At 40.7% G+C, this 21858-nt stretch overlaps 1 protein-coding gene across 2 annotated transcripts in view; it reads left to right on the top strand.

The window, feature by feature from the left end:
• Window positions 1-21858, top strand: part of rragca (Ras-related GTP binding Ca) — a 34301-nt gene that overhangs the window by 596 nt on the left and 11847 nt on the right. For both annotated transcript variants that reach the window (XM_085962488.1, XM_085962487.1), the window contains exons 2-4: window positions 16115-16314; window positions 19162-19276; window positions 20702-20844. In XM_085962488.1, coding sequence (XP_085818614.1) covers window positions 16115-16314; window positions 19162-19276; window positions 20702-20844 — 458 coding nt within the window. The remainder of the gene's footprint in view (window positions 1-16114; window positions 16315-19161; window positions 19277-20701; window positions 20845-21858) is intronic.

The raw sequence follows: 21858 nt of genomic DNA, 5'->3' as shown, positions 1-21858 counted from the left end.
AATGATGTAATCGGTTTAAGATGGAGGGGAGGGAGCTGATAACTTCTTCAGCTTCTTCTGTCTCACTGTTCATTTCACTGCACAACTCTGACACATTTGAAATCCTATTTGGTTCACAGCCACATTGTATTGTTGCATTGTAATCATTTATTAAAAAACAACTACCTCTTAACCTGTTTGTGACCTAAACATAAGGGCACCTTTTTTTGTTATTTAGCCCAACAGCTAACCATATCTTGAAGTGTCCTGGGATTAGCTGAATGAATTTCAGAATCACAGAAATCACAGAAACCCCACAGTGCAGATAGAGGCCATTTCGGCCCATCGAGCCTGCACTGACACATATCCCACCTGATCCCCGTAACCCCAACACATATCCCACCCCTATCCCTGTAACCCCACCTATTTAATCCCCCTAACACTAAGGGTCAATTTATCATAGCCAATCAACCTAACCCGCACATCTTTGGACTGTGGGAGGAAACCGGAGCACCCGGAGAAAACCCACGCAAACACGGGGAGAATGTGCAAACTCCACACAGACAGACAGTCGCCCGAGGCCGGATTCGAACCCGGGTCTCTGGCGCTGTGAGGCAACAGTGCTAACCACTATGCCACTATGCTCCGTGAAGGAGCTTTGCCCCCAAGCAAACCCTAAATAAGTTTGTTTCTCACCCAGTGTGACAGTGGACATGTAGACATGCCACATTTGAGACAGGTATGGTTTCACCCATTCTGTGATCATGATTACATGGGATTACATACGATATATGGCACGGAAGCAGGTCATTCGGCCCATCCAGTCCATGCCGGTGTTTATGCTCCACTAGAGCCTCCTCCCATCTTTCCTCATCTAAACCTATCAGCATAACCCTCCATTCCCTTTTCCATCATATGCTTATCTAGCCTCCCCTTAAATGCATCTATACTAATTGCTTCAAAAACTCCGTGGTAGCGAGTTCCACATTTTCACCACTCTTTGGGTAAAGAAGTTTCTTCTGAATTCCCTATTGGATTTCTTGGTGACTATCTTATATTGATGGTGATGCACATACATTTATCTTGTGACTTATAATGTCAACTTTTCAGAGAGTTGCACTGTAAATTTCTTGAGGTGGCTTGACTGATACTTAGGTAAAGCAATAAACAAGATACACTGCATCTTGTGTGTCTGTGAACCAAATTCAGCTTTGTATTGTTGCAACGCAAGTGTGAAATTGCCAAATATGAGTTTAGGTAAGTGGTGCGAGACAATCTCAAGGAAGTATTGTTTGCACTATAATTGGAAAAAGCAAGTTTAATAGATTGCCTGTGAAATGTTAAATTGCAGAAACATCCTGCCCTGTCAGCTCTTTAATATTAAAATGTAACTGGCATTTGGAGCAGAATCTGGCTGCATACTGTCTGAACAAATACCAGTCTCCGATTAGTGCCTGTAGTCATGTTCTAAGCTAGGATTGTACAGCTCCACCCATTCTTTCCCAATTACTTGCGTCATAATTAAGATGGGAGATAGTTCAGCCCTTGTACAAGATTTGTGAAATGCAAGTTACTGTCTTTGAAAAAAAGTAACCACCTTGCTCCTAAAATTACTGTTAATGTATTATGCAATTATGAAATGTCAGGTGCTTTTCACTATTAAAATATCATAACATAAGAAATAGGAGCAGGAGTTGGCCATTTGGCCACTCGAGCCTGCTCTGCCATTCAATAAGATCATGGCTTATCTTCTACCTCAACTCCACTTTCCTGCACTATCCCCATATCCCTTGATTCCTTTAATATCCAAAAATCTATCGATCCCAGTCTTGAATATACTCAACGACTGAGCCTCCACAGCCCTCTGGGGCGGAGAATTCCAAAGATTCACCACCCTCTGAGTGCAGACATTTCTCATCTCAGCCCTAAATGGCTGACCCCTTATTGTTTTCATTATCTTTAGTATGTTGTGTTGCTGTAGGTTTCAGAAAGTAAATTATATATTTGTATTTGTGTGATGTCAGGTAGGATGCACAATTAGTCCAGTATTAACACATAATTTCTAGCATCAAATAAGCAAAATATATCTTTGTCTTGTCCTGACATGCATATATTTTCCTTTTATTGCAAATAGCCATCAAAAAAGATAGGTCACTTCACGTGGGAAAGGTTCCCACCTAAAATATTAACCAATTTCTTTTCAGTAGTTTGGAGTCATACATGCAGTGGAAAGGGAAAATTGGGCAGAGATACTGCAATTCTATTCTTCACTACATGTCAGCACAACTGCATATTTCCCCAAAATAAGTATGTTAGTGCAACAGATGGTAGGTGACAGATTATGAAGGTTTATGCAGTATCTTGTTGGTTTTGCATATATCTTTGGATTACTCATGAAGTTCAGTCTTTCCACTTGGCTCACATGCACTATTTATTCTGACCTTGTAGCAATGTGACATTTCATATAGTTTCCCTTTGATTTTGTCATTCTGGGACTTAAAATTCCCATTTTGTTCATTTTAAAGAGAATGGAACGCTTTAAACTTTTTTCTTTTTAGAAAAAAGCAACAAAGATGGGATTCTTAGGCACTTTGATCTTTACCTTCTATGCTGGCTTCTTGTCATGTTGCTTTGGCAGAGTCTCGGGCCTTTCGTTCTATATGTACATAAATCGTTGCTTTTGTTAGCAATGAAATTTGCACAGCAGAATTTGCGGGGTCTCTTGTAATTAAGTTAGGGACTCGCACGTCACCTTCAATAGTCAGACTCCATTTGCCAATCCTGTTAAGTCACATCATTTAATATGTCACATATTCACACTTCTAGTACCAAAATCACAACTTTGATCTTGATGTGTTTCAACACGTCAACTGTGATTTCTTTGTATTTATACTTCCTGATCAGTGGTGGTGCCCATCATGCAGCTGTGCAGGTAGGGGAATTCTTTCACTACTTTCAGATCCTCTGGTGCTTGAAATTAAGGTAGCAGGAGCAGAAACTGTCACAAGTTATTGTTAAACAGATATAGCTGAAACATGCAGTTGTTTTAATAATTAAACATTTTCAATGTATAGGTCCGTAGGTCAGTTGGGTTTGGAATGCATTAGACTATCTGATCTGTTGCTAATTGCACTCTTCTTGGCCTCCATGACCAGATTCTCATTTTAAACCTGAAGTCTAGATAGTAAAGAAGGTTATCCTCCCAAACCCATTTCCTCTGCCACCTAGAAGGACAAGGGCAGCAGGCGCATGAGAGCACCATCACCTGCAAGTTCCCCTCCAAGTCACACACCATCCTGACTTGGAAATATATCGCCGTTCCTTCATCGTCGCTGGGTCAAAATCCTGGAACTCCCTCCCTAACAGCACTGTGGCGGTACCTTTGCCACCCGGACTGCAGCGGTCAAGGCAGCGGCTCATCACCACCTTCTCGAGGGCAATTCGGGATGGTCAATAAATGCTGGCCTTGCCAGCGACGCCCACATCTCGGGAATGAATTTTTAAAAATCTCATTGCAACTGGATGTTTCAGCAGCTTTCTGGTAAATTGAGTGATGCACTGTAGTGTGCTTTTGGGCCTGTAGTTCACATTGAGCCTAAAAGTGTAGTACAGTCTAATTGTAAGTAGTTTTATAATTCTAAGTCAGTTTTTTGCCTTTAAAATTTGAATTATCCAATAATTGGAATTAAGTGAAGTCAATAACACAGGAAATTGGGAATCTCGTACTTAAAATAAAGAATTTTGAATTAGGATACTTGAATTAGGGTAGATTATAATGGTGACATCCCAACCTAATAATAGATGCACCTTTCCAGAGGTTGCTTATGCCATCATTCTATTCTCTCTTGATTGAGACAAGCTGACAGTCAGAAGAAAATACACTAGCAATGAAACTGATTGTGCTCTGTGATTGTGTTTACTTGGCGGTCAGTGATGGTGTGAACAGCTATTGCAAATGGTTACCCCTCTCTTGCACTGCTTTGCAAATGGTGCCAGCAGTGTAATTAAACAGGCAATGCAAATCAAGTAAGGGGGGTATTAATGGAGTGTCGGGACAATACATCTCTGGAGGTTATATTGGAGTGTTGCCATCTCTGGTAACTACATCGAATGAGTGTGAGTAGCTATACCCAGGTCTTCATTTTTATTTTCTTCCCTTCTCTGCTTCCTAAGATTTGGCAAACATTTCTTGGTATAGTATCTTTTTGTTTCTTTATCCACATTTTGCATTGCACTAGTTAACCTGTCTCTTGTATATTTCACGTGAAATCTGAGGCTTTGATTCCAGTAGTAGTAAATTACTTTTTCCCTTGCTCTTTCATTTTGTTTCTTAATGGCTCTTTGCACTTGTTGGGTGAGTCAACATTACTCTAGCACGACGAACCTGAGCTTGTGGCTACAAGTCCTTCCTCTTCAGCGAGGATGGTAATTTATTGAATGAGTCAATGAATTCTTCCTGGGTTTCTCAAAAAAATCATAATGCAGTAGAACTCTCCTGACTTTTTGGAAAGGAGTGGTGTGAAATCACTTGGAAGAAGCAGTCACACACACCTAATGTGCTGAAATACATTATCTGATAAAAGAGAGACAAGAGGCAACCTAAATGAGGTAAATGTGTTCTCTTGCTTGTGTTGTACTGTAATGGCACAGTCCTGCTTTGAGTCTGAAGAGCAGGACGTGTTTAAAAAAAGTTAGAAGTCATTATGATGATCAGAACCTCTCTCCCATCCACTTTGAATATTGTTTAAACTAGGAGTGATGACATTTTAAGCAATACTTGCCTGAATGGATTATTGAGACAGATGGTGTGAGCGTTCTGAATTAACATCAGTAGCCAGCTCTGCAAACATACAAAAAAAAGTGTCACAGCTTGCCTCCATAGCCTCTAGCAACAGACTTCTGACATCATCACAAGCAGCAACAGCTCAACTGTAACATTCTCCCTGGCTTCCACCTGGTTGTCCCCAGATCTCCTACTTTCATGAGGCCTCAGCCATTAGCTGCGATTCATTCCTCGTCCTGCCTCCGGTTTGCTCGCTGCCTACATCTAATTTTTGGGCCATCTGGTCTCGAATGGTGCATTTGCCCTACAGCTTCAGTGCTGGTGTGAACCAGTTTCACTTTTGGACTTGTGGAGTGTGAATTGAGTGTGAAGTCCCAAACTCCAGGGAGTCTCTGTCTCATGCTGGTGCCCTGACACCAGATTTGACTCCATTTTACACAACTGTAGGACTGGTGTGAAATGAAACTGCTAAACTTTAATTGTACAAATGGACCCTTATGGGCTTCAGCCTGCTCCTGGGCTTCTGCTCTTCGCCCTGTGTGCAAAGCTGTTCTAGTATTTGTAAATTTACCAATTTCACAACATCAGACTCTGTAACATTTCCAAAGCACAGCCTGTCATATCTAAATCGATATATTGACAAAATGCTTTGTTAACTAGTACTTGGTAACTGGCTAGTAAATGTCTTAACGGTGCGATTCTTGGAGCAAAACTTTTTCTCCACTAAATTGTTATCTTATTTGAAATTCCTAAAAACTGAAACTAAGAACATTGCTTACCTCTGTGCCTTGCCTGCCAACACAAAGTTGAGCCAGTGTGCAGATTTATAAAATAAAAACAGAAAATGCTGGAAATACTCAGCTGGTCAGGCACCATCTGTGGAGAGAGAAAGAGTTAACGTTTCAGGTCGATGACCCATCGACCGGAAACGTTAACTCTCTCCCTCCACGGATGCTGCCCGACCATCTGAATATTTCCAGCATTTTCTGTTTCAGATTTCCTGCATCTGCAGTATTTTGCTTTTGCAGATTTATGGTTGTGCGTCCTCCTTTTCCTTCTTTCATTTCCTCCTGTACTTGCACTCTGGGCTCCATTGGGCTCCATTTTTTGCAGTGTGGTGTACAAAGGGCAACATGCGATGGACTCACTGGCGTGTTTTCCTCCAAATCTGAAAGAGTATTGGTGTTAGCACAACTAGTTAACAGTACAGAGGCTGAGGATTTGGAAGGCATTGATTTAGAAGCTCTCCAGATAAAGTATACACTTTTTGATTAAAGCAGAAATGATTAATTTTGGTTATTTCTTTAGGTTTAGTAGTTCAGCATACATAAAGGTTCTGCACTTTGACATTAACTCATCTACAAATGCAGTTTTTCTATGAAAGGGGATGACAATTTCTTTATCTTGCATACATTTAAATGGAGACTTCTTTCTAGGATCAGTATTGACTTGCCTTGCTTAAGCAGGTTTTGCTCTTCAGTGCAATGCAGCTGTAAGCTGGCATTACAATGAATGTTGGTTGCATCAGTTGGAAGGATATGCATCACCTAGGACACCTGTCAATTATCAATAATCTCGCCCCAGAATTAAGTTATTGTAAGATGTTGCTGTAGTTTTTGTTTCATTCTTATGTAGAGCAACGCTCTTTCAATTCCGTTTATGCAACAAACATCCACACACACTCACCTTCAGAATGTCAATTCCGTTTACATTTGACAACTCCAACTGTTGGAAGGGGAAAAAGTGGATCCAATTTGTTCTGGGGGGAGGTACTGCATGGGAGAAACTTACCACAGATTTCTGCAGCCATCTCCCACCTTTTCCCCCCCAATAAACTGAGCTCTGAATGATGTTTTTAAAATACTGGTCCATATGGTGAGTTGCATTACTCTTACACCAATGTAATACATGAGGTGCCAGTTTTCACAGATGGAGGAGAAACTGGAAGAGTTGGTGATGAAACGCGAGTGAGAATGACAACTGACGATGAGCAAACATTTTTTTTTAATTGTTACCTCAGAAGAAATGCCATGTATAATATACAAGCCTTGATTTAAGTTCTGACACTTTTTTTTTTTGAGTTTTTTTTGTTGTGGTTTAGTGCACCTAACACTTGTGCAGTCTGTACCATTTATTGCCTATTAGTCGTCGTCTTATCGTGTCCACGGACAGTCTATACAGAGCCCAGCCAGAACTGGACACGTTTTTGCGCCTTGTTGGATTCGGCAAGATCTGCAACAGTGCAGGGTTCCTCTAACGATGGGCATTGCAGGAGATGTTGCATAGTCTGTGCCTCAGTTCCACATTCACAAGTTGTCGGGCTGGTTGAATATCCCCATTTGCTTAGTGACACCTTTGAGCAACCTACACCGGTCCTAAGTCTGTTCAGGCACTTCCAGATTGCCCAGTTGCAATTAGCTCCTGGGGGAAGGCTTTCATCAGGTAAAATTTCCATCGCTGGGGGTTGTTCAAGACTGGCGAGCCGGTCTTTCCACAAGGCGATGCGGCTTCAGATGAGGTTGATTGTAATGGAACAACACTGTTCATGAAGCTCTTCCTTGACTTTAGGCGGCTGGGTGTAGGTGTATGACAATGCAGAGGGTGCCTCTCATCTGATGTTTGACGGAGTCGCTCTTTCTTGCTGGCTACTGTTCTCATATCAGGGGGAGCGATACCCGCCAGGATATATAGGCTGTTGGTGTTTGTTGGTTTTAAGCAACCTGTGATAAATCGGCAGCTTGCATTCAGAACGGCATCCATCTTCTTGGCATGAGTAGACCTTTCCCATGCAGGGCAGGCGTATTCGGCAGTGGAATAGCAAAGAGCAAGTGCACTGGTTCGCAATGTTTTCGGGCTTGCTCCCCATCTTGTGTTAGTGAGCTTATTCAGGATGTTGTTTCGTGCGCTCACTTTTGCCTTTGTCTTCTCTATGTGGTTCTTGAAGGTGAGGCATTGGTCAAGGGTGACTCCTAAGTAGATAGGGTGCTCGCAATACGTCAATGCCTATTAGTGATTGATTCATATGTTAAAAAAATCTTGTGTTCACACCGTGGTACAATAGAAAGAAAGACTTGCATTTATATAGTGCCTTTCATTCATGACCACCGGACCCCTCAAAGCGCTTTACAGCCAATGAAGTACTTTTGAAGTGGAGTCACTGTTGTGGGAAATGTGGCATTTGTGCACAGCAAGCTCCCACAAATAGCAATGTGAAACTGATCAGATAATCTGTTTTTGTTATGTTAGTTGAGTGAGAAATATTGGCCGGGACACTGGGGAGAACTCCCCTACTCCTTTTCGAAATAGTGCCATGGGATCTTTTACGTCCACCTGAGAGAGCAGACGGGACCTCGATTTAACATCTCATCCGAAAGACGGCGCCTCCGACCGTGCAGCACTCCCTCAGCACCGACCGGAGTGTCAGCCTAGCTTTATGTGCTCAAGTCTCTGGAGTAGGACTTGAACCCACAATCTTCTGACTCTGAGGCAAGTGTGCTACCAACTGAACCACAGCTGACAATAGTTATGTATAGCAGAAGATTAGGTACTGGGGATTTATTTTTCATCCTGGAAGTACTTTGATGTCACAGAGCTCCATAGAAAATAATTAATTGCATTTATAACGGCTGGGTGCTATGATTTGGACTTTATCTCAAAACTTTTAACTTGTGGTTCAGTAAGAAAAAAAGTTTCCATTTTCTTTCAGTCTATCTTTATATAACTACAAAGTCAGTTCCTGCAACTCCCAGGATGCTGTAGCTTGTGCATTGTGGGGAACTTCCTAGCACGCATCATTCTCCGTGTCTTTTCTCATTGGAATAGGATTTTTGAGCTTTTTTTAAATTAACTGAAAACAAGTTGGAGAATTAATTTAGAAGATTTTATGGGGAAGTTTTATATTTAAACTATTAAGTGCACAAATAAATTGATTTAGAACACTTTTATTTTTGAATTCTCATTGTAATTGTTTATAGAAAAAATATTTTTCTCAGTGGTAACACCTCTGCTCAATTAACTTTTCCAAATGACTTGAAAACAAACTGGTAGATAAATGAAAGAAAAATTCACCTTTTATAGGTGTTATCGCTTGCTTATTTTTAAACTTCAGAGACAGACAAAGGACGATGGTTCCATTTCTTTATACTGAGAATTCCAAAATGGTGGTTGTTTCTGCAGTGCTAGCTATGCTCAGTGCAATGTCAACCGGTCATAAAATGTAAAAACTTTGTTTATTTGAACTTTTTATACATTATGCAAGGGGAGGGCCAACCTTTTTGGAGCAGGGGATCGGATCTACAAAGGCAATCATTTAATGGGTTGCACACAAGGAATCACTGGACCAAACCGAATCATGACTAAAAACTGTGAATGACAGCATCACTTTTTCAAAAAAAACATTTGCACGTTTATTGAACAAACATCCACACGTGTGCACCTTTAGAATGTCAGTTTTGCACGGCCTTCTATTTACAACAAAACATCCTTCTAGTTATTGGACAACCATCTGTTATACCGCACCATTGGTCAGTTTCTCAATTATGAGCTTGCTTCTACTTTGCCTGGCCTTTCATTAGTGATGCCAGCTTCAACATGGAAAACCAAAGACATCCATGTCCTGCAGATGTTAGCAGGAGTCCTGCAAGTTCATTTGCAAGAATATTTGCACAGTTGCACCCTACTGAATTACATCACAAACCTCTAAATTCCTCTTAACAGCTACGTAGCATGTTGACCCATCCACATGAAATTAATCTTCAACTGGTCATTGCATTGAAACTCATCCATTTCACTTGATGTAGGGGCACTGTAAATGTTGAAAGTAAAAAGGCTTCCAAACACCTCTAGCTGTGGTAATCTTAAAGTCTTGGAAATGGCTGGCAAACTTGCATGCCTCATTGTTGAAGAGTAATGGCTGCAGTCTTGGCCTTTTGAATGGCAGCACCTGAGGGGCAGTGCAGTACAACTTGACATAAATCAGCTGGCTTTCAAACAACTGGAGCTTGATCTCTAAAGCACACACATGACTAAATGCCTGTCAAACCTGGTGAGCCTCTTGGTGAGAATAGTCTGTGCTCTGTGACATGCAGGGTCTACCAGCCATGCTTCATGACAGTTCTAGCAGGATTTTTTTCCCTCCTACTCCATAGAGATGTGTGTATTTAATGGCACACACAAAGTGTGAATAGTGCAGCGTGGTTGAGCCAGCATAATCATTGTGGGACAGCAGCCTCTTCTATTGTGCATTTAACTTCATTAGATTTTGGAACTGGAAATGGTCACGCCTCTTTCTTGAATGAAGGACCATGTCCATGGCAGTGGGTGGTTGATTCTGCTCGCCAGAGCTGCTTGGTGTGCTATGCAGTGGCGGTGGCTTGAGTTGGCTCCGTAAACTTGCAACACAAATAAGACTATTTAATCTATCTGCTTTCATGATAACGGTAGTACAGAAAATATCAAAAGACAGCATATATCTTCATTGGTGAGCACCATCTTGACGACTGCCTTAACTCTGTCAGTCCCCAAGTGTAGCTGTAGCACCACCAGTAGTCAGGCTGGTAAGTGGCCTGTGACCGCTTCAGGTGTGTGATTATCTCCTCACGATGCAAGAAAAGCTCGCATCTTGTTAACAGAACAATTCATGTTATTAGCAGAGCAATGGATTAATTTTCATTGTTGAAATTACAAACCTATTTAGGTTTATTTACACCTTTTTGTGGTTCCCTGCATTTCCTACCATACAATCAAAGAACCATTGGTTTGAAGGAGTGACCAACTCCTCCCTCAAAGTTGACCAGCTGGACAGGGTCCACATTGTTGGTGTTTTAAGCAGAGCAAGGCCGTACCGCACACAACTCTGGACCTTTTGGAAACAGTTGCTCAGTGATGACCTTAAAAAGTTGCTGCACTCTTGGGTTGTGTTGCATGACAAATTGTTTGTAAAAGACATCTCTGGACAAACCATTGCTGTCGTGCACTGTTTCTCCAAAATACCCATCTGATGAGGGCTTTGCTGCCGTTGCAATCATGTTTACTGAAGGCAGACCGGTTATAACTTGTGACACGGCCCCCCCCCCCCCCCCCCATTACTCTTGGCAAGCTGGAAAACATGATACTGTAGTGCGTTAACTTTTCAATTCATTGACCACTTCATGCAAAAAAAAACAACAAAAAAAAACAAAATCCCTTAAATGTACCAAATCTTGCTTTGTGTCCAGTATGATTTGGACAGGTTGGGTGATTGGGCAGAAGCATGGCAGATGCAGTATAATGTGGATAAATGTGAGGTTATCCACTTTGGTGGCAAAAACAGGAAGACAGATTATTATCTGAATGGCAATAGATTGGGCGAAGGGGAAGTGCAACGAGACCTGGGTGTCCTTGTGCACCAGTCGCTGAAGGTAAGCATGCAGGTGCAGTAGGTGGTAAAAAGGCAAATATGTTGGCCTTCATAGCGAGAGGATTTGAGTACAGGAGCAAGGATGTCTTGCTGCAGTTGTACAGGGCCTTGGTGAGACCACACCTTGAGTATTGTGTGCAGTTTTGGTCACCTTATCTGAGGAAGGATGTTCTTGCCATGGAGAGAGTGCAGCGAAGATTCACCAGACTGATACCTGGGATGGCAGGAATGACGTATGAGGAGAGATTGGGCCGATTGGGCTTGTACTCGCTGGAGTTTAGAAGGAGAGGGGATCTCATTGAAACTTATAACATTCTAACAGGACTGGACAGACTGGATGCAGGAAGGATGTTCCCGATGGCCGGGGAGTCCAGAACCAGGGGTCACAGTCTAAGGATAAGGGGTAAGCCATTTAGGACTGAAATGAGGAGGAATTTCTTCACCCAGAGAGTGGTGAACTTGTGGAATTCTCTACCACAGAAGGCAGTAGAGGCCAATTCATTAAATATATTCAAGAAGGAGTTAGATATATTTCTTAAGGCTAAAGGGATATGGGGATAAGGCAGGGACAGGATACTGAATTTGGATGATCAGCCATGATCTCATTGAATGGCGGAGCAGGCTCGAGGGGCCGAATGGCCTACTCCTGCTCCTATCTTCTGTGTGTTTGGTCTTTGTGCCTTTGCATGTTGTACACTTTTTAACACTGCAGACAGTTTGTGACAGGAGATAAAGGCACTGCGCCTGCTGTGTTCCATTAAAATTGTACCCATCTGTCTTGAAAAATGCAATTCTTAAAATCTTTGCTTTTGGAGCATCTGCCAGCCATTTAAACACGACAAGATTTCTTTTTAAAAACCGAAGTAGGATCTTGTAACATAGCAACATTCCTCCTTTCAGTGTTGAGATTTAGCAGTGCACAGTGAATAACACTGCCATTCAAACTTTACACGGTAACACAGTTATTACATAGCTTAGGATTAGCATGACATGCAATTCACTGTGTCCTGTGATTGTTGGATTTTGTATCGACACTCATATTTCACATGAGAAATTTAAATGTCGAAGCTAAGTTTTTTAACTTTCCCACTACAGTGTACTCATTTTTAAACATAATATGTGCAAAAATCACAGCATGTAAAAGTGTTGGCAGCACTTTGTGCCCTATTCCTGTTTTACACCCCTACACAAAGTCCTAGCCCCCGCTATAGTAAAAATCCACCCTCCCCCATAGACAAAGCCTCTGCACCTCAATGACCTTTTTTGTTCTTCATTTGCCAGTCTGGTCTGCTGCCCTGCCATTCACTGACCTTTTCTGCCTTGTCTGGTCCAACAGTGCCTGCTCCCTTCTGTGCACGTGCCAGCTCTGCTGTGGCTGCTCCACTTGCAGCAGCCACCATTGTTCCTGGGAAGGTCTGTGCAAAGTTCAGAGCTCGGAAGCTTCAACATCGAAAGGTTCGAAGCCCAGAGGACTGGTGAAGGCTGCTCACTGCTCAGTGTGTTTAGACCAATGAATGAGCAGCCTTTTTTCACCAATTAGGAAGTAGCATTTTTCCTAATCCTCAAGGCCTGGCTAATTTAAACATCAGATGGAAAATCTTCATTATACACACTGTGGGATGGATTTTGGCTCTGTTTTGGACACTACCACATTAAGTCATTAAAGAGAAATTCTGAGCTAAACATATAAGATTGGTCTTTTTCCTTTTCTTGATGACTACTATTGTGCCAGGGTTGTTTATGCAGCAATTATTGAACCAACCATTTCTTTATTTACTGTTCCAAAGCATAAACACAATTATTTGTGCAGGGAATAAGGCAAATGCTATATTGTCCAAGAAACAATCGAAAAGCTCCTTCAGTCTCAGAAGACCTTTTTTACAAATTTCTTTCCAATTTATTTCATTGCCTGTGTCCATATTGTACAGCCATGCAGCCCCCTCTCTCTCTCCCTCCCTCTCTCTCTCTCTCTCTCTCTCTCTCTCTCTTTCCCCCCCCCACCAAAATTTTATTTGAAATGGTGTAAACTCTTAACTCGCCATGAATAATGTCACCGGCTATGCGCTAGCATCTGTTATGTGCTGCATTTGCTCATTACGGTATACTTGTTTCATTTGTATTGGTTCCTGTAGTGTTGCTGAGTGGTTATATGGGGTTGAATACTGAGGGTGGATATTTTGCAGTCTTGGTCAGTACTTGGGATCAGGGTGTATGCAGAATCTTCCATTGGGAGATCAAATGGGTAGAGTAGAGGCTATACTAAATTACACTAAAACACTGGACTGATACACATATATATACACACAGTATATATATGTATTTTATATGTATATCACGATTCTTTGGTTTTGGTGGCCTTGTTTATTCTGCTGATCTTGAGCCTCTGAAATAATCCCTTGAAGTGGATAAAAGTGAGCCTCATCCCATGATCCATTTCTGGATAAATCAAATAGAGGAGATTCTCATAAAACTGTAGCAGCAGATAGTGTCCTGTCACTGACAGCTACCTATTACATTTAAGGACATCAATTGCGAATATTGTGCCGTTAAGGTCAATTTCGGTGTGGGTGGGGGATGTAAAGCAGAATCTATATTAAAAATCTTCCATCTGCGTAAACTTCAGGTCACATCTTTCCATTATAAATTCCTGTGTCCACATTTGTAATGGAAACTGCGTATGTAAATTCATCATGCTGTAATTCCACCCTACCCTGAGTGAAGATGATGCAGTGCCATCACTGGTAGAAGGGTGTAATCATAGCATGAGGCAGTTTCCATTATAAATGTATACGTGCGAATTTATATTGGAAATATAAAAATGAGAGCAGAATCGTTGACCTTAAAATAAGGACTGAATTACATCTGTGCACCCTGGTTTAATTATCTCCACCCTGCTTCACCTGTAGATCAGCTTATCTTCTGAATTACTGAACGGCTAAAATTGGTGTTTAAAATCTGAGATTTGACTCTTAACAAATTGTATACATTCAATAACTTAGGTGTTATTGACAAATGAATCTGCAGATCAGTTACAAAGATGCCTGGAATGTTTGCTTATAGCTTTGAACTCTATGGCCCAGAATTTGCCAGAGTGGGGCATCTCGCAATGTGCCCCGTTTGTTAGATTTTTTTTTTTTTCCTCATCCGTCAACTCATTTTTAGCACTGCAAATTGCTGGAAGTGCGAGCTGGCAACGGGGCATCTAGGACCTTGGTGAACAATGGGTTCAACAGTGTATCCCTGTAACCAATGAGATTTAAAGATAGAGACAGAAACCGGAATGACAGCGAAGGAAATAGTGAATTCGAGTCAAATTTGATACAAGAGGAGAAATTGAGGGGGAAAGAAAGATTGGATTGAGAGAGACCGAAGGAAAAGCAAGAAGAAAAATTTAAAAAAATATATAATTAAAAAAATCTCTGGAAACAATTTAGTACCTGCAGGAATGAGACTCCACAGTTTCAATTGTTCCCTTTCTGGGCCAGGTGAGGTTAAAATGGCATTGCAGGAACATAAATCTTGTCATGAAAAGGGTCCTTACATCATTAAGTACCAGTCCTAACTTTCTGCAGTGAGTTTAGTTTGTTTTAACAGTGCAAATGCAGCAAATTCTTGAAACTCTGGGCAAGTTGATGGCGAGCTCCTGTTTTCCCGAGGCTAACGGCGGAGTGGCACAAATCGTCCAGCGATTCGCAACTCACGGCGTATCTCTTTGCCATAAATTTCTGGGTTATTTGCACACTAATAATGACGTGCGCATAAACTCGCCGTTATTTTCCCAGCAAATTCTGAACCTATATTAGTTTGTAGTAAGTGACATTCATGTGCGATTTGAGACTAGTGAGTTTGAAGCTAGTGTTACATTTTTACAATCTGGCTGTCCATACCACCACTTTCCTGGCAAGTAGTGGGATTCATCAGTTCTATGGGCGCAATCATTTTGCCAAATAATCTAGGAAGGATAATCGGCTAGGGCTCCTGCTATTCAAATATTCTTGGTATGCAGTGCTGCCTGCGAGGTGTATACATCTGTGTGGACATTAGGTAAGGATAGGATTTAGCTTGAGGTTAATGGCTCCTACAGTTGAATAGCCTGCTGATACTTAGAAATGAAGAAATGGTCATTTGGGTGAGGGCTGTTGCTAACTGCCTTCAGGACAGAGCAGGTAAGAGGAGAAATATGAAAGAATGCCTTCTAACTTGCATTTGTTTTCTGTTTCATAATTTTGTGGGTTATATACTAAAAATAGAAACAACTTCTCTGTGCAGATTTGATGGGGCAAATGGTCTGTTTCGGTGCTGTAACATTCTCTGATTCTCAAACTTGGGTAAAGGTACAACTTGCAGTAACTAAAAATATCTAAGGTTAGTTGGAGGGTGTACAGAAAGTTCATTTTTCAACAAGGGGGAAAAAAACCTATAAAACAGATTGACGAAAGCAGAAGGGACAGCAGCTGATGGCACCTTGCAAATTAACTTGAGCCCAGATATCTGTTTTATCACAATGCCAGGACCCAAACTGCAGCCTCCTGCTGCAACAATAAATCTGAATTACCGTTGCTGCCAGAACTGGCATTTGGTCTCTGGCTGGACAAAACATTTCACAGGGTTTGTCCTGTGCATAAAATAGTTAATAAGAAACCAAATCAACAGGGATCTAATCTGCTTGATCTGCTTTTGTCTCTTTCTTCCTCTTCCCCCTCCCCAACAAGAAATGAAACAAAAATATATGCCATAATTAGCCACAGCAGTGATTGGAGCTGTTGCATGATTGATTGACAGAGAAGTAAAATGTTGAGAAGTAATAGTACAGAGATTGCTGTTTCTGATTGGTTTGGGTTTGCTTTTTATTGATCCGAATGTGCACTGTGAATTTTTTTTTGATGCTGATGGTGGTTTCTGTGTTGCCCTCCTTTCAGATGTGAGCTTACTGATGAGTGTTGTGTCCTTGGCAGGATGATTATATGGAAGCTCTAGCAAGACTTCACCTGACAGTATCCAGAGCATACAAAGTCAATCCTGAAATCAATTTTGAAGTATTCATCCACAAAGTAGATGGTTTGTCAGATGATCACAAGATAGAAACCCAAAGAGACATTCACCAGCGAGCCAATGATGACCTTGCTGATGCTGGTTTAGAGAAACTCCACCTGAGGTAAGCAAAGTGGATGACCAGAACTGCTGTATTGCTGTCAGTCTTGTTGATGTCAAAGACGCTGTATAGTTTTTTCCCCTTCAGAAATATAGCGTATTAATGTTGTAATTAACCATTGATATGAATCACTGGAGTAATTGTCACAGTCTTGGTATTTAGCTCAGAATCACTGCATCCAGCTTTTTGGTTGTCCTAAATCCTAATGCATTTTATAATCTTGCTGTAAAAATAATGACGTGTTAATGATGCACTCCGTTCATGTGCAAATTGTCCAGCAGGTTCTGGGGATTAAGAGATACGTTGTGAGTTGCAATTCTCCAGAACTTGCTGGTCGATTTGCGCCGCTCTGCCATTTGCTTCACATAAATGGCATCTCGTCCTCAGCCTCCCCGTTATTTTTAAGGACTTGCTGGATTTGCACGTAACTTGCCACAGAAAGTTAAGTCTGATGGTTAAGAGTGTAACTACCTTTTAACGAGGTGATAATTGTTAATACAGTGCTAATCAACTTCTCTGGCCCAGAAATTGAACAATTTAAACTGTGGAGTCCCATTCCTGCAGGTGGTAAATTGTTCTTGGAAGTTTTAAAAATGTCAAATTTAAAATGTTTACTTTTTATTTCTCTCTCAATCCAATCTTTCTTTCCCTCTCTCTTCCTCTTTCTGTACCTGATTTGACTCTAATTCACCCTCCTCTCTTGTTCCTCTTTCTTTCTCAATCCTTAAATTTCATTGGTTAAGGCGATGCACTGTTGACCTCCTCGTTCACTGAGGTCCCAGATGCCCCGTTGCCCTCACCACGCCGTTAGCAGCCCTCACTTCCAGCAAGTTACGGCACAAAAACATTTTGAACTGAAGGGTGCAGAAAAATGTCAGATGCTGACTGATCAGATTCGTTTTTCCAATTTTTGTTTTCAGATTTTTGGCACTCAGGTTTTTTTGCTTTTTATTTGACACTTTGGTGTCAGTTATTGCTCAAGTCTAGAATAATAAAACTGTTTTTATTTGCAATTCATCCTGTTTCATAATGGTTCCTCTCATTTTGTTTAAAAGAGCTTCAACCAACCTTGAAGTAAATTACAAGCACTAAGCTTTGTAGATCTTGTTTAGACAGGTATAGCTTTTCAATGACCGCTTTAGGATGATTGTAGCCCAGACCTCTTTGAGTAGGTTTTTTCGTGCTCCACATTTGCAACGTTTTATGCTGTCAACACATACAAGGAAAGGCCCAGCTCTCCAGAGCAGCTAGTTTTAACCATTTTCAGCTTGTGGCGATTAAGCGAATAGTAATCGTACTTTAATACAGCTACTAAAATATTCAGTTTATGACATATTTGCCCTAAACTACAAAAATAAACATACAATTTTAATTCCACTTTAGACACTTGTTCTTATACCTCATCTTTTTTTTCCATATTTTCTGTCCTTTTCTTGTATAAAGCTTTAGTTCAATTTTTTTCTAACTAATCTAATCTCTCTATCTACCTGTCTGAGAGGGAAGAGGCTATGTTAAATGGGTATACTTGGCAGCTCCTGGGGACCAGTAGTGCCTTAACTAGTAGACTTGCTTGTGGCAGTATAAGGATCATGTTTTTTCTGTCTTTCCCTGGGTAAAATGATAGAATGAAGATTTACTCCTTGATATTTACCATTAATGCAAGAGAATATGCCTAGGTATTCTCTTAGAGCCCTGTTGGAAAGTACATGTCATTTTCTCAATGTCTCTCCATGGCTGCATGACTTGAGATCAGTATCTCATCATGTGAGGAGTTCAAGATCGAAATCTGCTAACCATGAGCTTCAGTGCACTGCACGCACAGCACATTCGCTTTTAGATTACAGCCTTGAAATGCATTCATATCCCTAACCATTAGTTTCAGAAACTCGGCATTCTGATTTAGAATTGCAAAGTTTCTGAGAGGCCTATTAAAAAGGATGGGGTGCTTTTCCCGGATAGGCCAGCCACTGCTAACAGAACAACAATTGGTGAAACAATTTCTTGGGCAGACACGTGTATAAGAAAGAAAGACTTGCATTTTGATAGCGCCTTTCACGACCACCAGACGTCTCAAAGCGCTTTACAGCCAATGAAGTACTTAGGAAATGCGGCAACCAATTTGCGCACAGCAAGCTCCCACAAACAGCAATGTGATGATGATTGGGGGATAAATATAGGCCAGGACATGGGATAACTCCCCTGTTCTTCTTCAAAATCGTGCCATGTGATCTTTCACGTCCACCGGAGAGAGCAGACAGTGCCTCAGTTTAACGTCTCATCTGAAAGAAGGCACCTCCGACAGTGCAGCACTCCCTCAGTACTGCACTGGGAGTGTCGGCCTAGATTTATGTGCTCAAGTCCCTGGAGTGGGACTTGAACCCACAACCTTCTGACTCAGAGGCGAGTGTGCTACCCACTGAGCCACAGCTGACACTGCTTTATACTTTAATCCATCATTCTAGCCACAAAAGAGAAAAAAGGAATTTAAGATGAGGTACCAGTGGGAATAACACGAGTTGATGATCCTGTCATGATCTGTTTGCACTAAAATCTAGCCCAGGTTGTTTGGTTATTGTGGCTTTGGAGGGATTTGATCACATATGCAGGCCACCAAGTGCTTAATCATGTAATAATCGTGCTGTCTCAAATTCTAGAATTCCTCTGTCACAAATGTGTAGCTTTTTTTAAATGAATATTAGCTAAAGTATGTTGGGTTAAAACCTTGGCTGAACTTGCATAAACTATTGTCAGTTTCTTCATTTTGTTGGTGTGCTTCTGGGCAGGTTGAATAGTTTTTGACTTGGCTAAATTGTTCAGTGTTACTGATTACGTTGCCTTTCCTTTTATCAGCTTTTACTTAACCAGCATCTATGATCATTCAATATTTGAAGCATTTAGTAAAGTAGTACAGAAGCTTATCCCACAGCTGCCAACACTGGAAAATCTACTTAACATCTTTATATCGGTGAGTACCTAGGTTTAAACTATTTCAATCCAGAATGGAGGATGAAGGATAATTACTTTTTAATATTAAAAAAAAAAAAAAAAAAAAAAAATTCTGACTGGATATTTCAAGCCCCTAATCTGTAGTCTAAAACTCTGTTTTCACACCTGAAGTTGATCTATTATCTGATAGTTACCGCATACATTTTGTGGTGTTGGAGCACCAAACCTGCTTCACAGCAATGCAAAATGTGCAGTATAACTCTGGAGTGAAGTCACCAAAGATCATCTTGTAATCTACTGCAGTTCATTTCAGATTCTGGACTACTGTTCATTCAGGAATGTCAGCAATAGGACTATGAAAGTTATACTCCTGGAACTTGACCCCTCCTATTGAGCTGTAAATCAAAAATGGCGGTCTAGTAGATAATTGGTTGAACTTTTCCAATTGTTTAGATTTTTTTTTAAAATTACTAGCTCATTTCTTGTTGCATTGTTTGTGGGATTGAGGCCTTCTACGATGGGGCCTGGCCTGGCCTAGTGATTGAGGTGGGTTGTCTAGGTCCTAAAGCCTGGGCATCACATCAGTGAGACACCAGGATTGTGTCAGCAGCTTACCTGGGAAATGGTGAAGCCTTTCATCAGTTCTTCAAAGGTGATTGAAAAATGCGAACCACTGTTGGCCTTCTTAAATTTTTGTGAATACCATTGATCACTTAACAGTATTCATTTTTTTATTCCTCTTTCTCCGCTTTTCTCTCTCCTTGCCCCTCCCCTACCGCAACAAATTACATCATTAAGTTTTTAATAGAACATCGGTTAGAGATCTTTATTTAATTTAATGGATACCATAATTTATTATTTGATTTTGTAAATCTGTGGCCTTTCCCATTAAAATGTTTTGGGTATCCAGCCCTGAGTTTGTCTTTCATTAGTTGACGCATGGTGCTGTTCAAAATATGCTTATAATTAGAATTATAGTCTACTCCTGAAAATTCAGTCATTTTTATGCACCATGAATAATTTTCCAACAGTTTGAATTGAACAGCATCAATAATGCAGCAAAGTGGGAATTTGGTTCTGAAATAATTGAATTATTAGATCATTTGAAGTAAGTGACTTGAAATTAAGAGGAGTAGATCATATGGCAAAGGCAGCCAAGTAATGACTGCAGGGGAAAAGTAGCACCCAAAGACAGGGCAGTGCTATCCTGCTTCTGTCTGCATCATAACCAAAGCAGTTTTTGGTATGCTTTTATTGCAGTGGCTACTGTTATGGTTCAAAAGAGGTCCAGTTTAAAATAAATAAATAAAAATAAAAAAAACATTTTTAAATAGTTTAACAAGTTGAGGTATTGTGCAGGTGAAAATCACTTTTCTTAAATCGGTAAGTTTTTTTATTAGTGTGTGAAACCAGATGTTTAAATTGTTGATTTTTTTTTTTTCAGAATTCTGGGATTGAAAAAGCTTTTCTTTTTGATGTAGTCAGTAAAATCTATATTGCTACGGACAGTTCACCTGTAGACATGCAGTCATATGAGCTGTGCTGCGATATGATAGATGTGGTGATCGATGTCTCCTGCATTTATGGGTAAGTAACCATAAGCATTAATGAATATTTATAGTTTTTAATACATTTCTGTAGTCTGTACTATGAAACTGGACAAACTAATCACAGCCACTGTCACAGAAAATACTTGCGGATTGGAAAAAAAGATGGAATCTTTTACAGTTTTTTCATTTTCACCCACTCCACTTGTGCATAAGTAAATTGGTCCTCATGGCAATGTTGTGAAGAAGTGTTTTCCTATGAGCACAATCATAGAATGATACTGCACAGGAGATGACCATTTGGCCCATCATGCCTGTGCTGGCTCTCTGAAAGAGCTATCCAGTTAGTCCCATTCCCTTGTCCTTTCCCCATAGCCCTCCAAATTTTTCCTTCAAGCTTTTATCCAATTCTCTTTTGAAAGTTGTTATTGAATCTGCTTCCGTTACCCTTTCAGGCAGTGCATTCCGATCATAACAACTTGCTGTGTTTATTTAAAAAAAAAATAATAATAATAATTTTGCTCATCTCCCCTGTGGTTCTTTTGCCAATTACCTTAAATCTGTGTCCTCTGGTTACTGACCCTTCTGCCACTGGAAACAATTTCTCCTTATTTAATGCATCAAAACCCTTCTAGATTCTGAACACCTCTATTAAATCTCCCCTAATTGTGTCTGCTCTAAAGAGAACAGTTTCTCTAGTCTCTCCATGTAACTGAGGTCCTGCCTCCCTGGTGCTAGTCTAGTAAATCTCCTCTGCACCCTCTTGAGGCCTTGACGTCCTTCCTAAAGTGTGATGGCCAGAATTGGACAAAATACTCCAGCTGGGGCCTCATTAGTGATTTATAAAAGTTTAGCATAACTTCCTTGCTTTTGTACTCCATGCCTCTGATTATAAAGCCAATAATCCTGTATGCTTTTTTAAACAGCCTTCTCAACTTGTCCTGCTGCCATCAATCCTATCTCTCAATCCTTCACCTTGTTCTCTTATCCTTGCTTTTCTTTTTAAAAAAAAAAAAAAAAAAAAAAATTAATTTTAAAACTGGCAAAGCATTTG

Source organism: Somniosus microcephalus, chromosome 20 (assembly GCF_052327205.1).
Source record: "Somniosus microcephalus isolate GS21.2 chromosome 20, FLI_Smic_1.0, whole genome shotgun sequence".
Taxonomy (NCBI): domain Eukaryota; kingdom Metazoa; phylum Chordata; class Chondrichthyes; order Squaliformes; family Somniosidae; genus Somniosus; species Somniosus microcephalus.
Note: the sequence above shows the minus strand (reverse complement) of the source record. Positions and strands in the feature narration are given on the sequence as shown.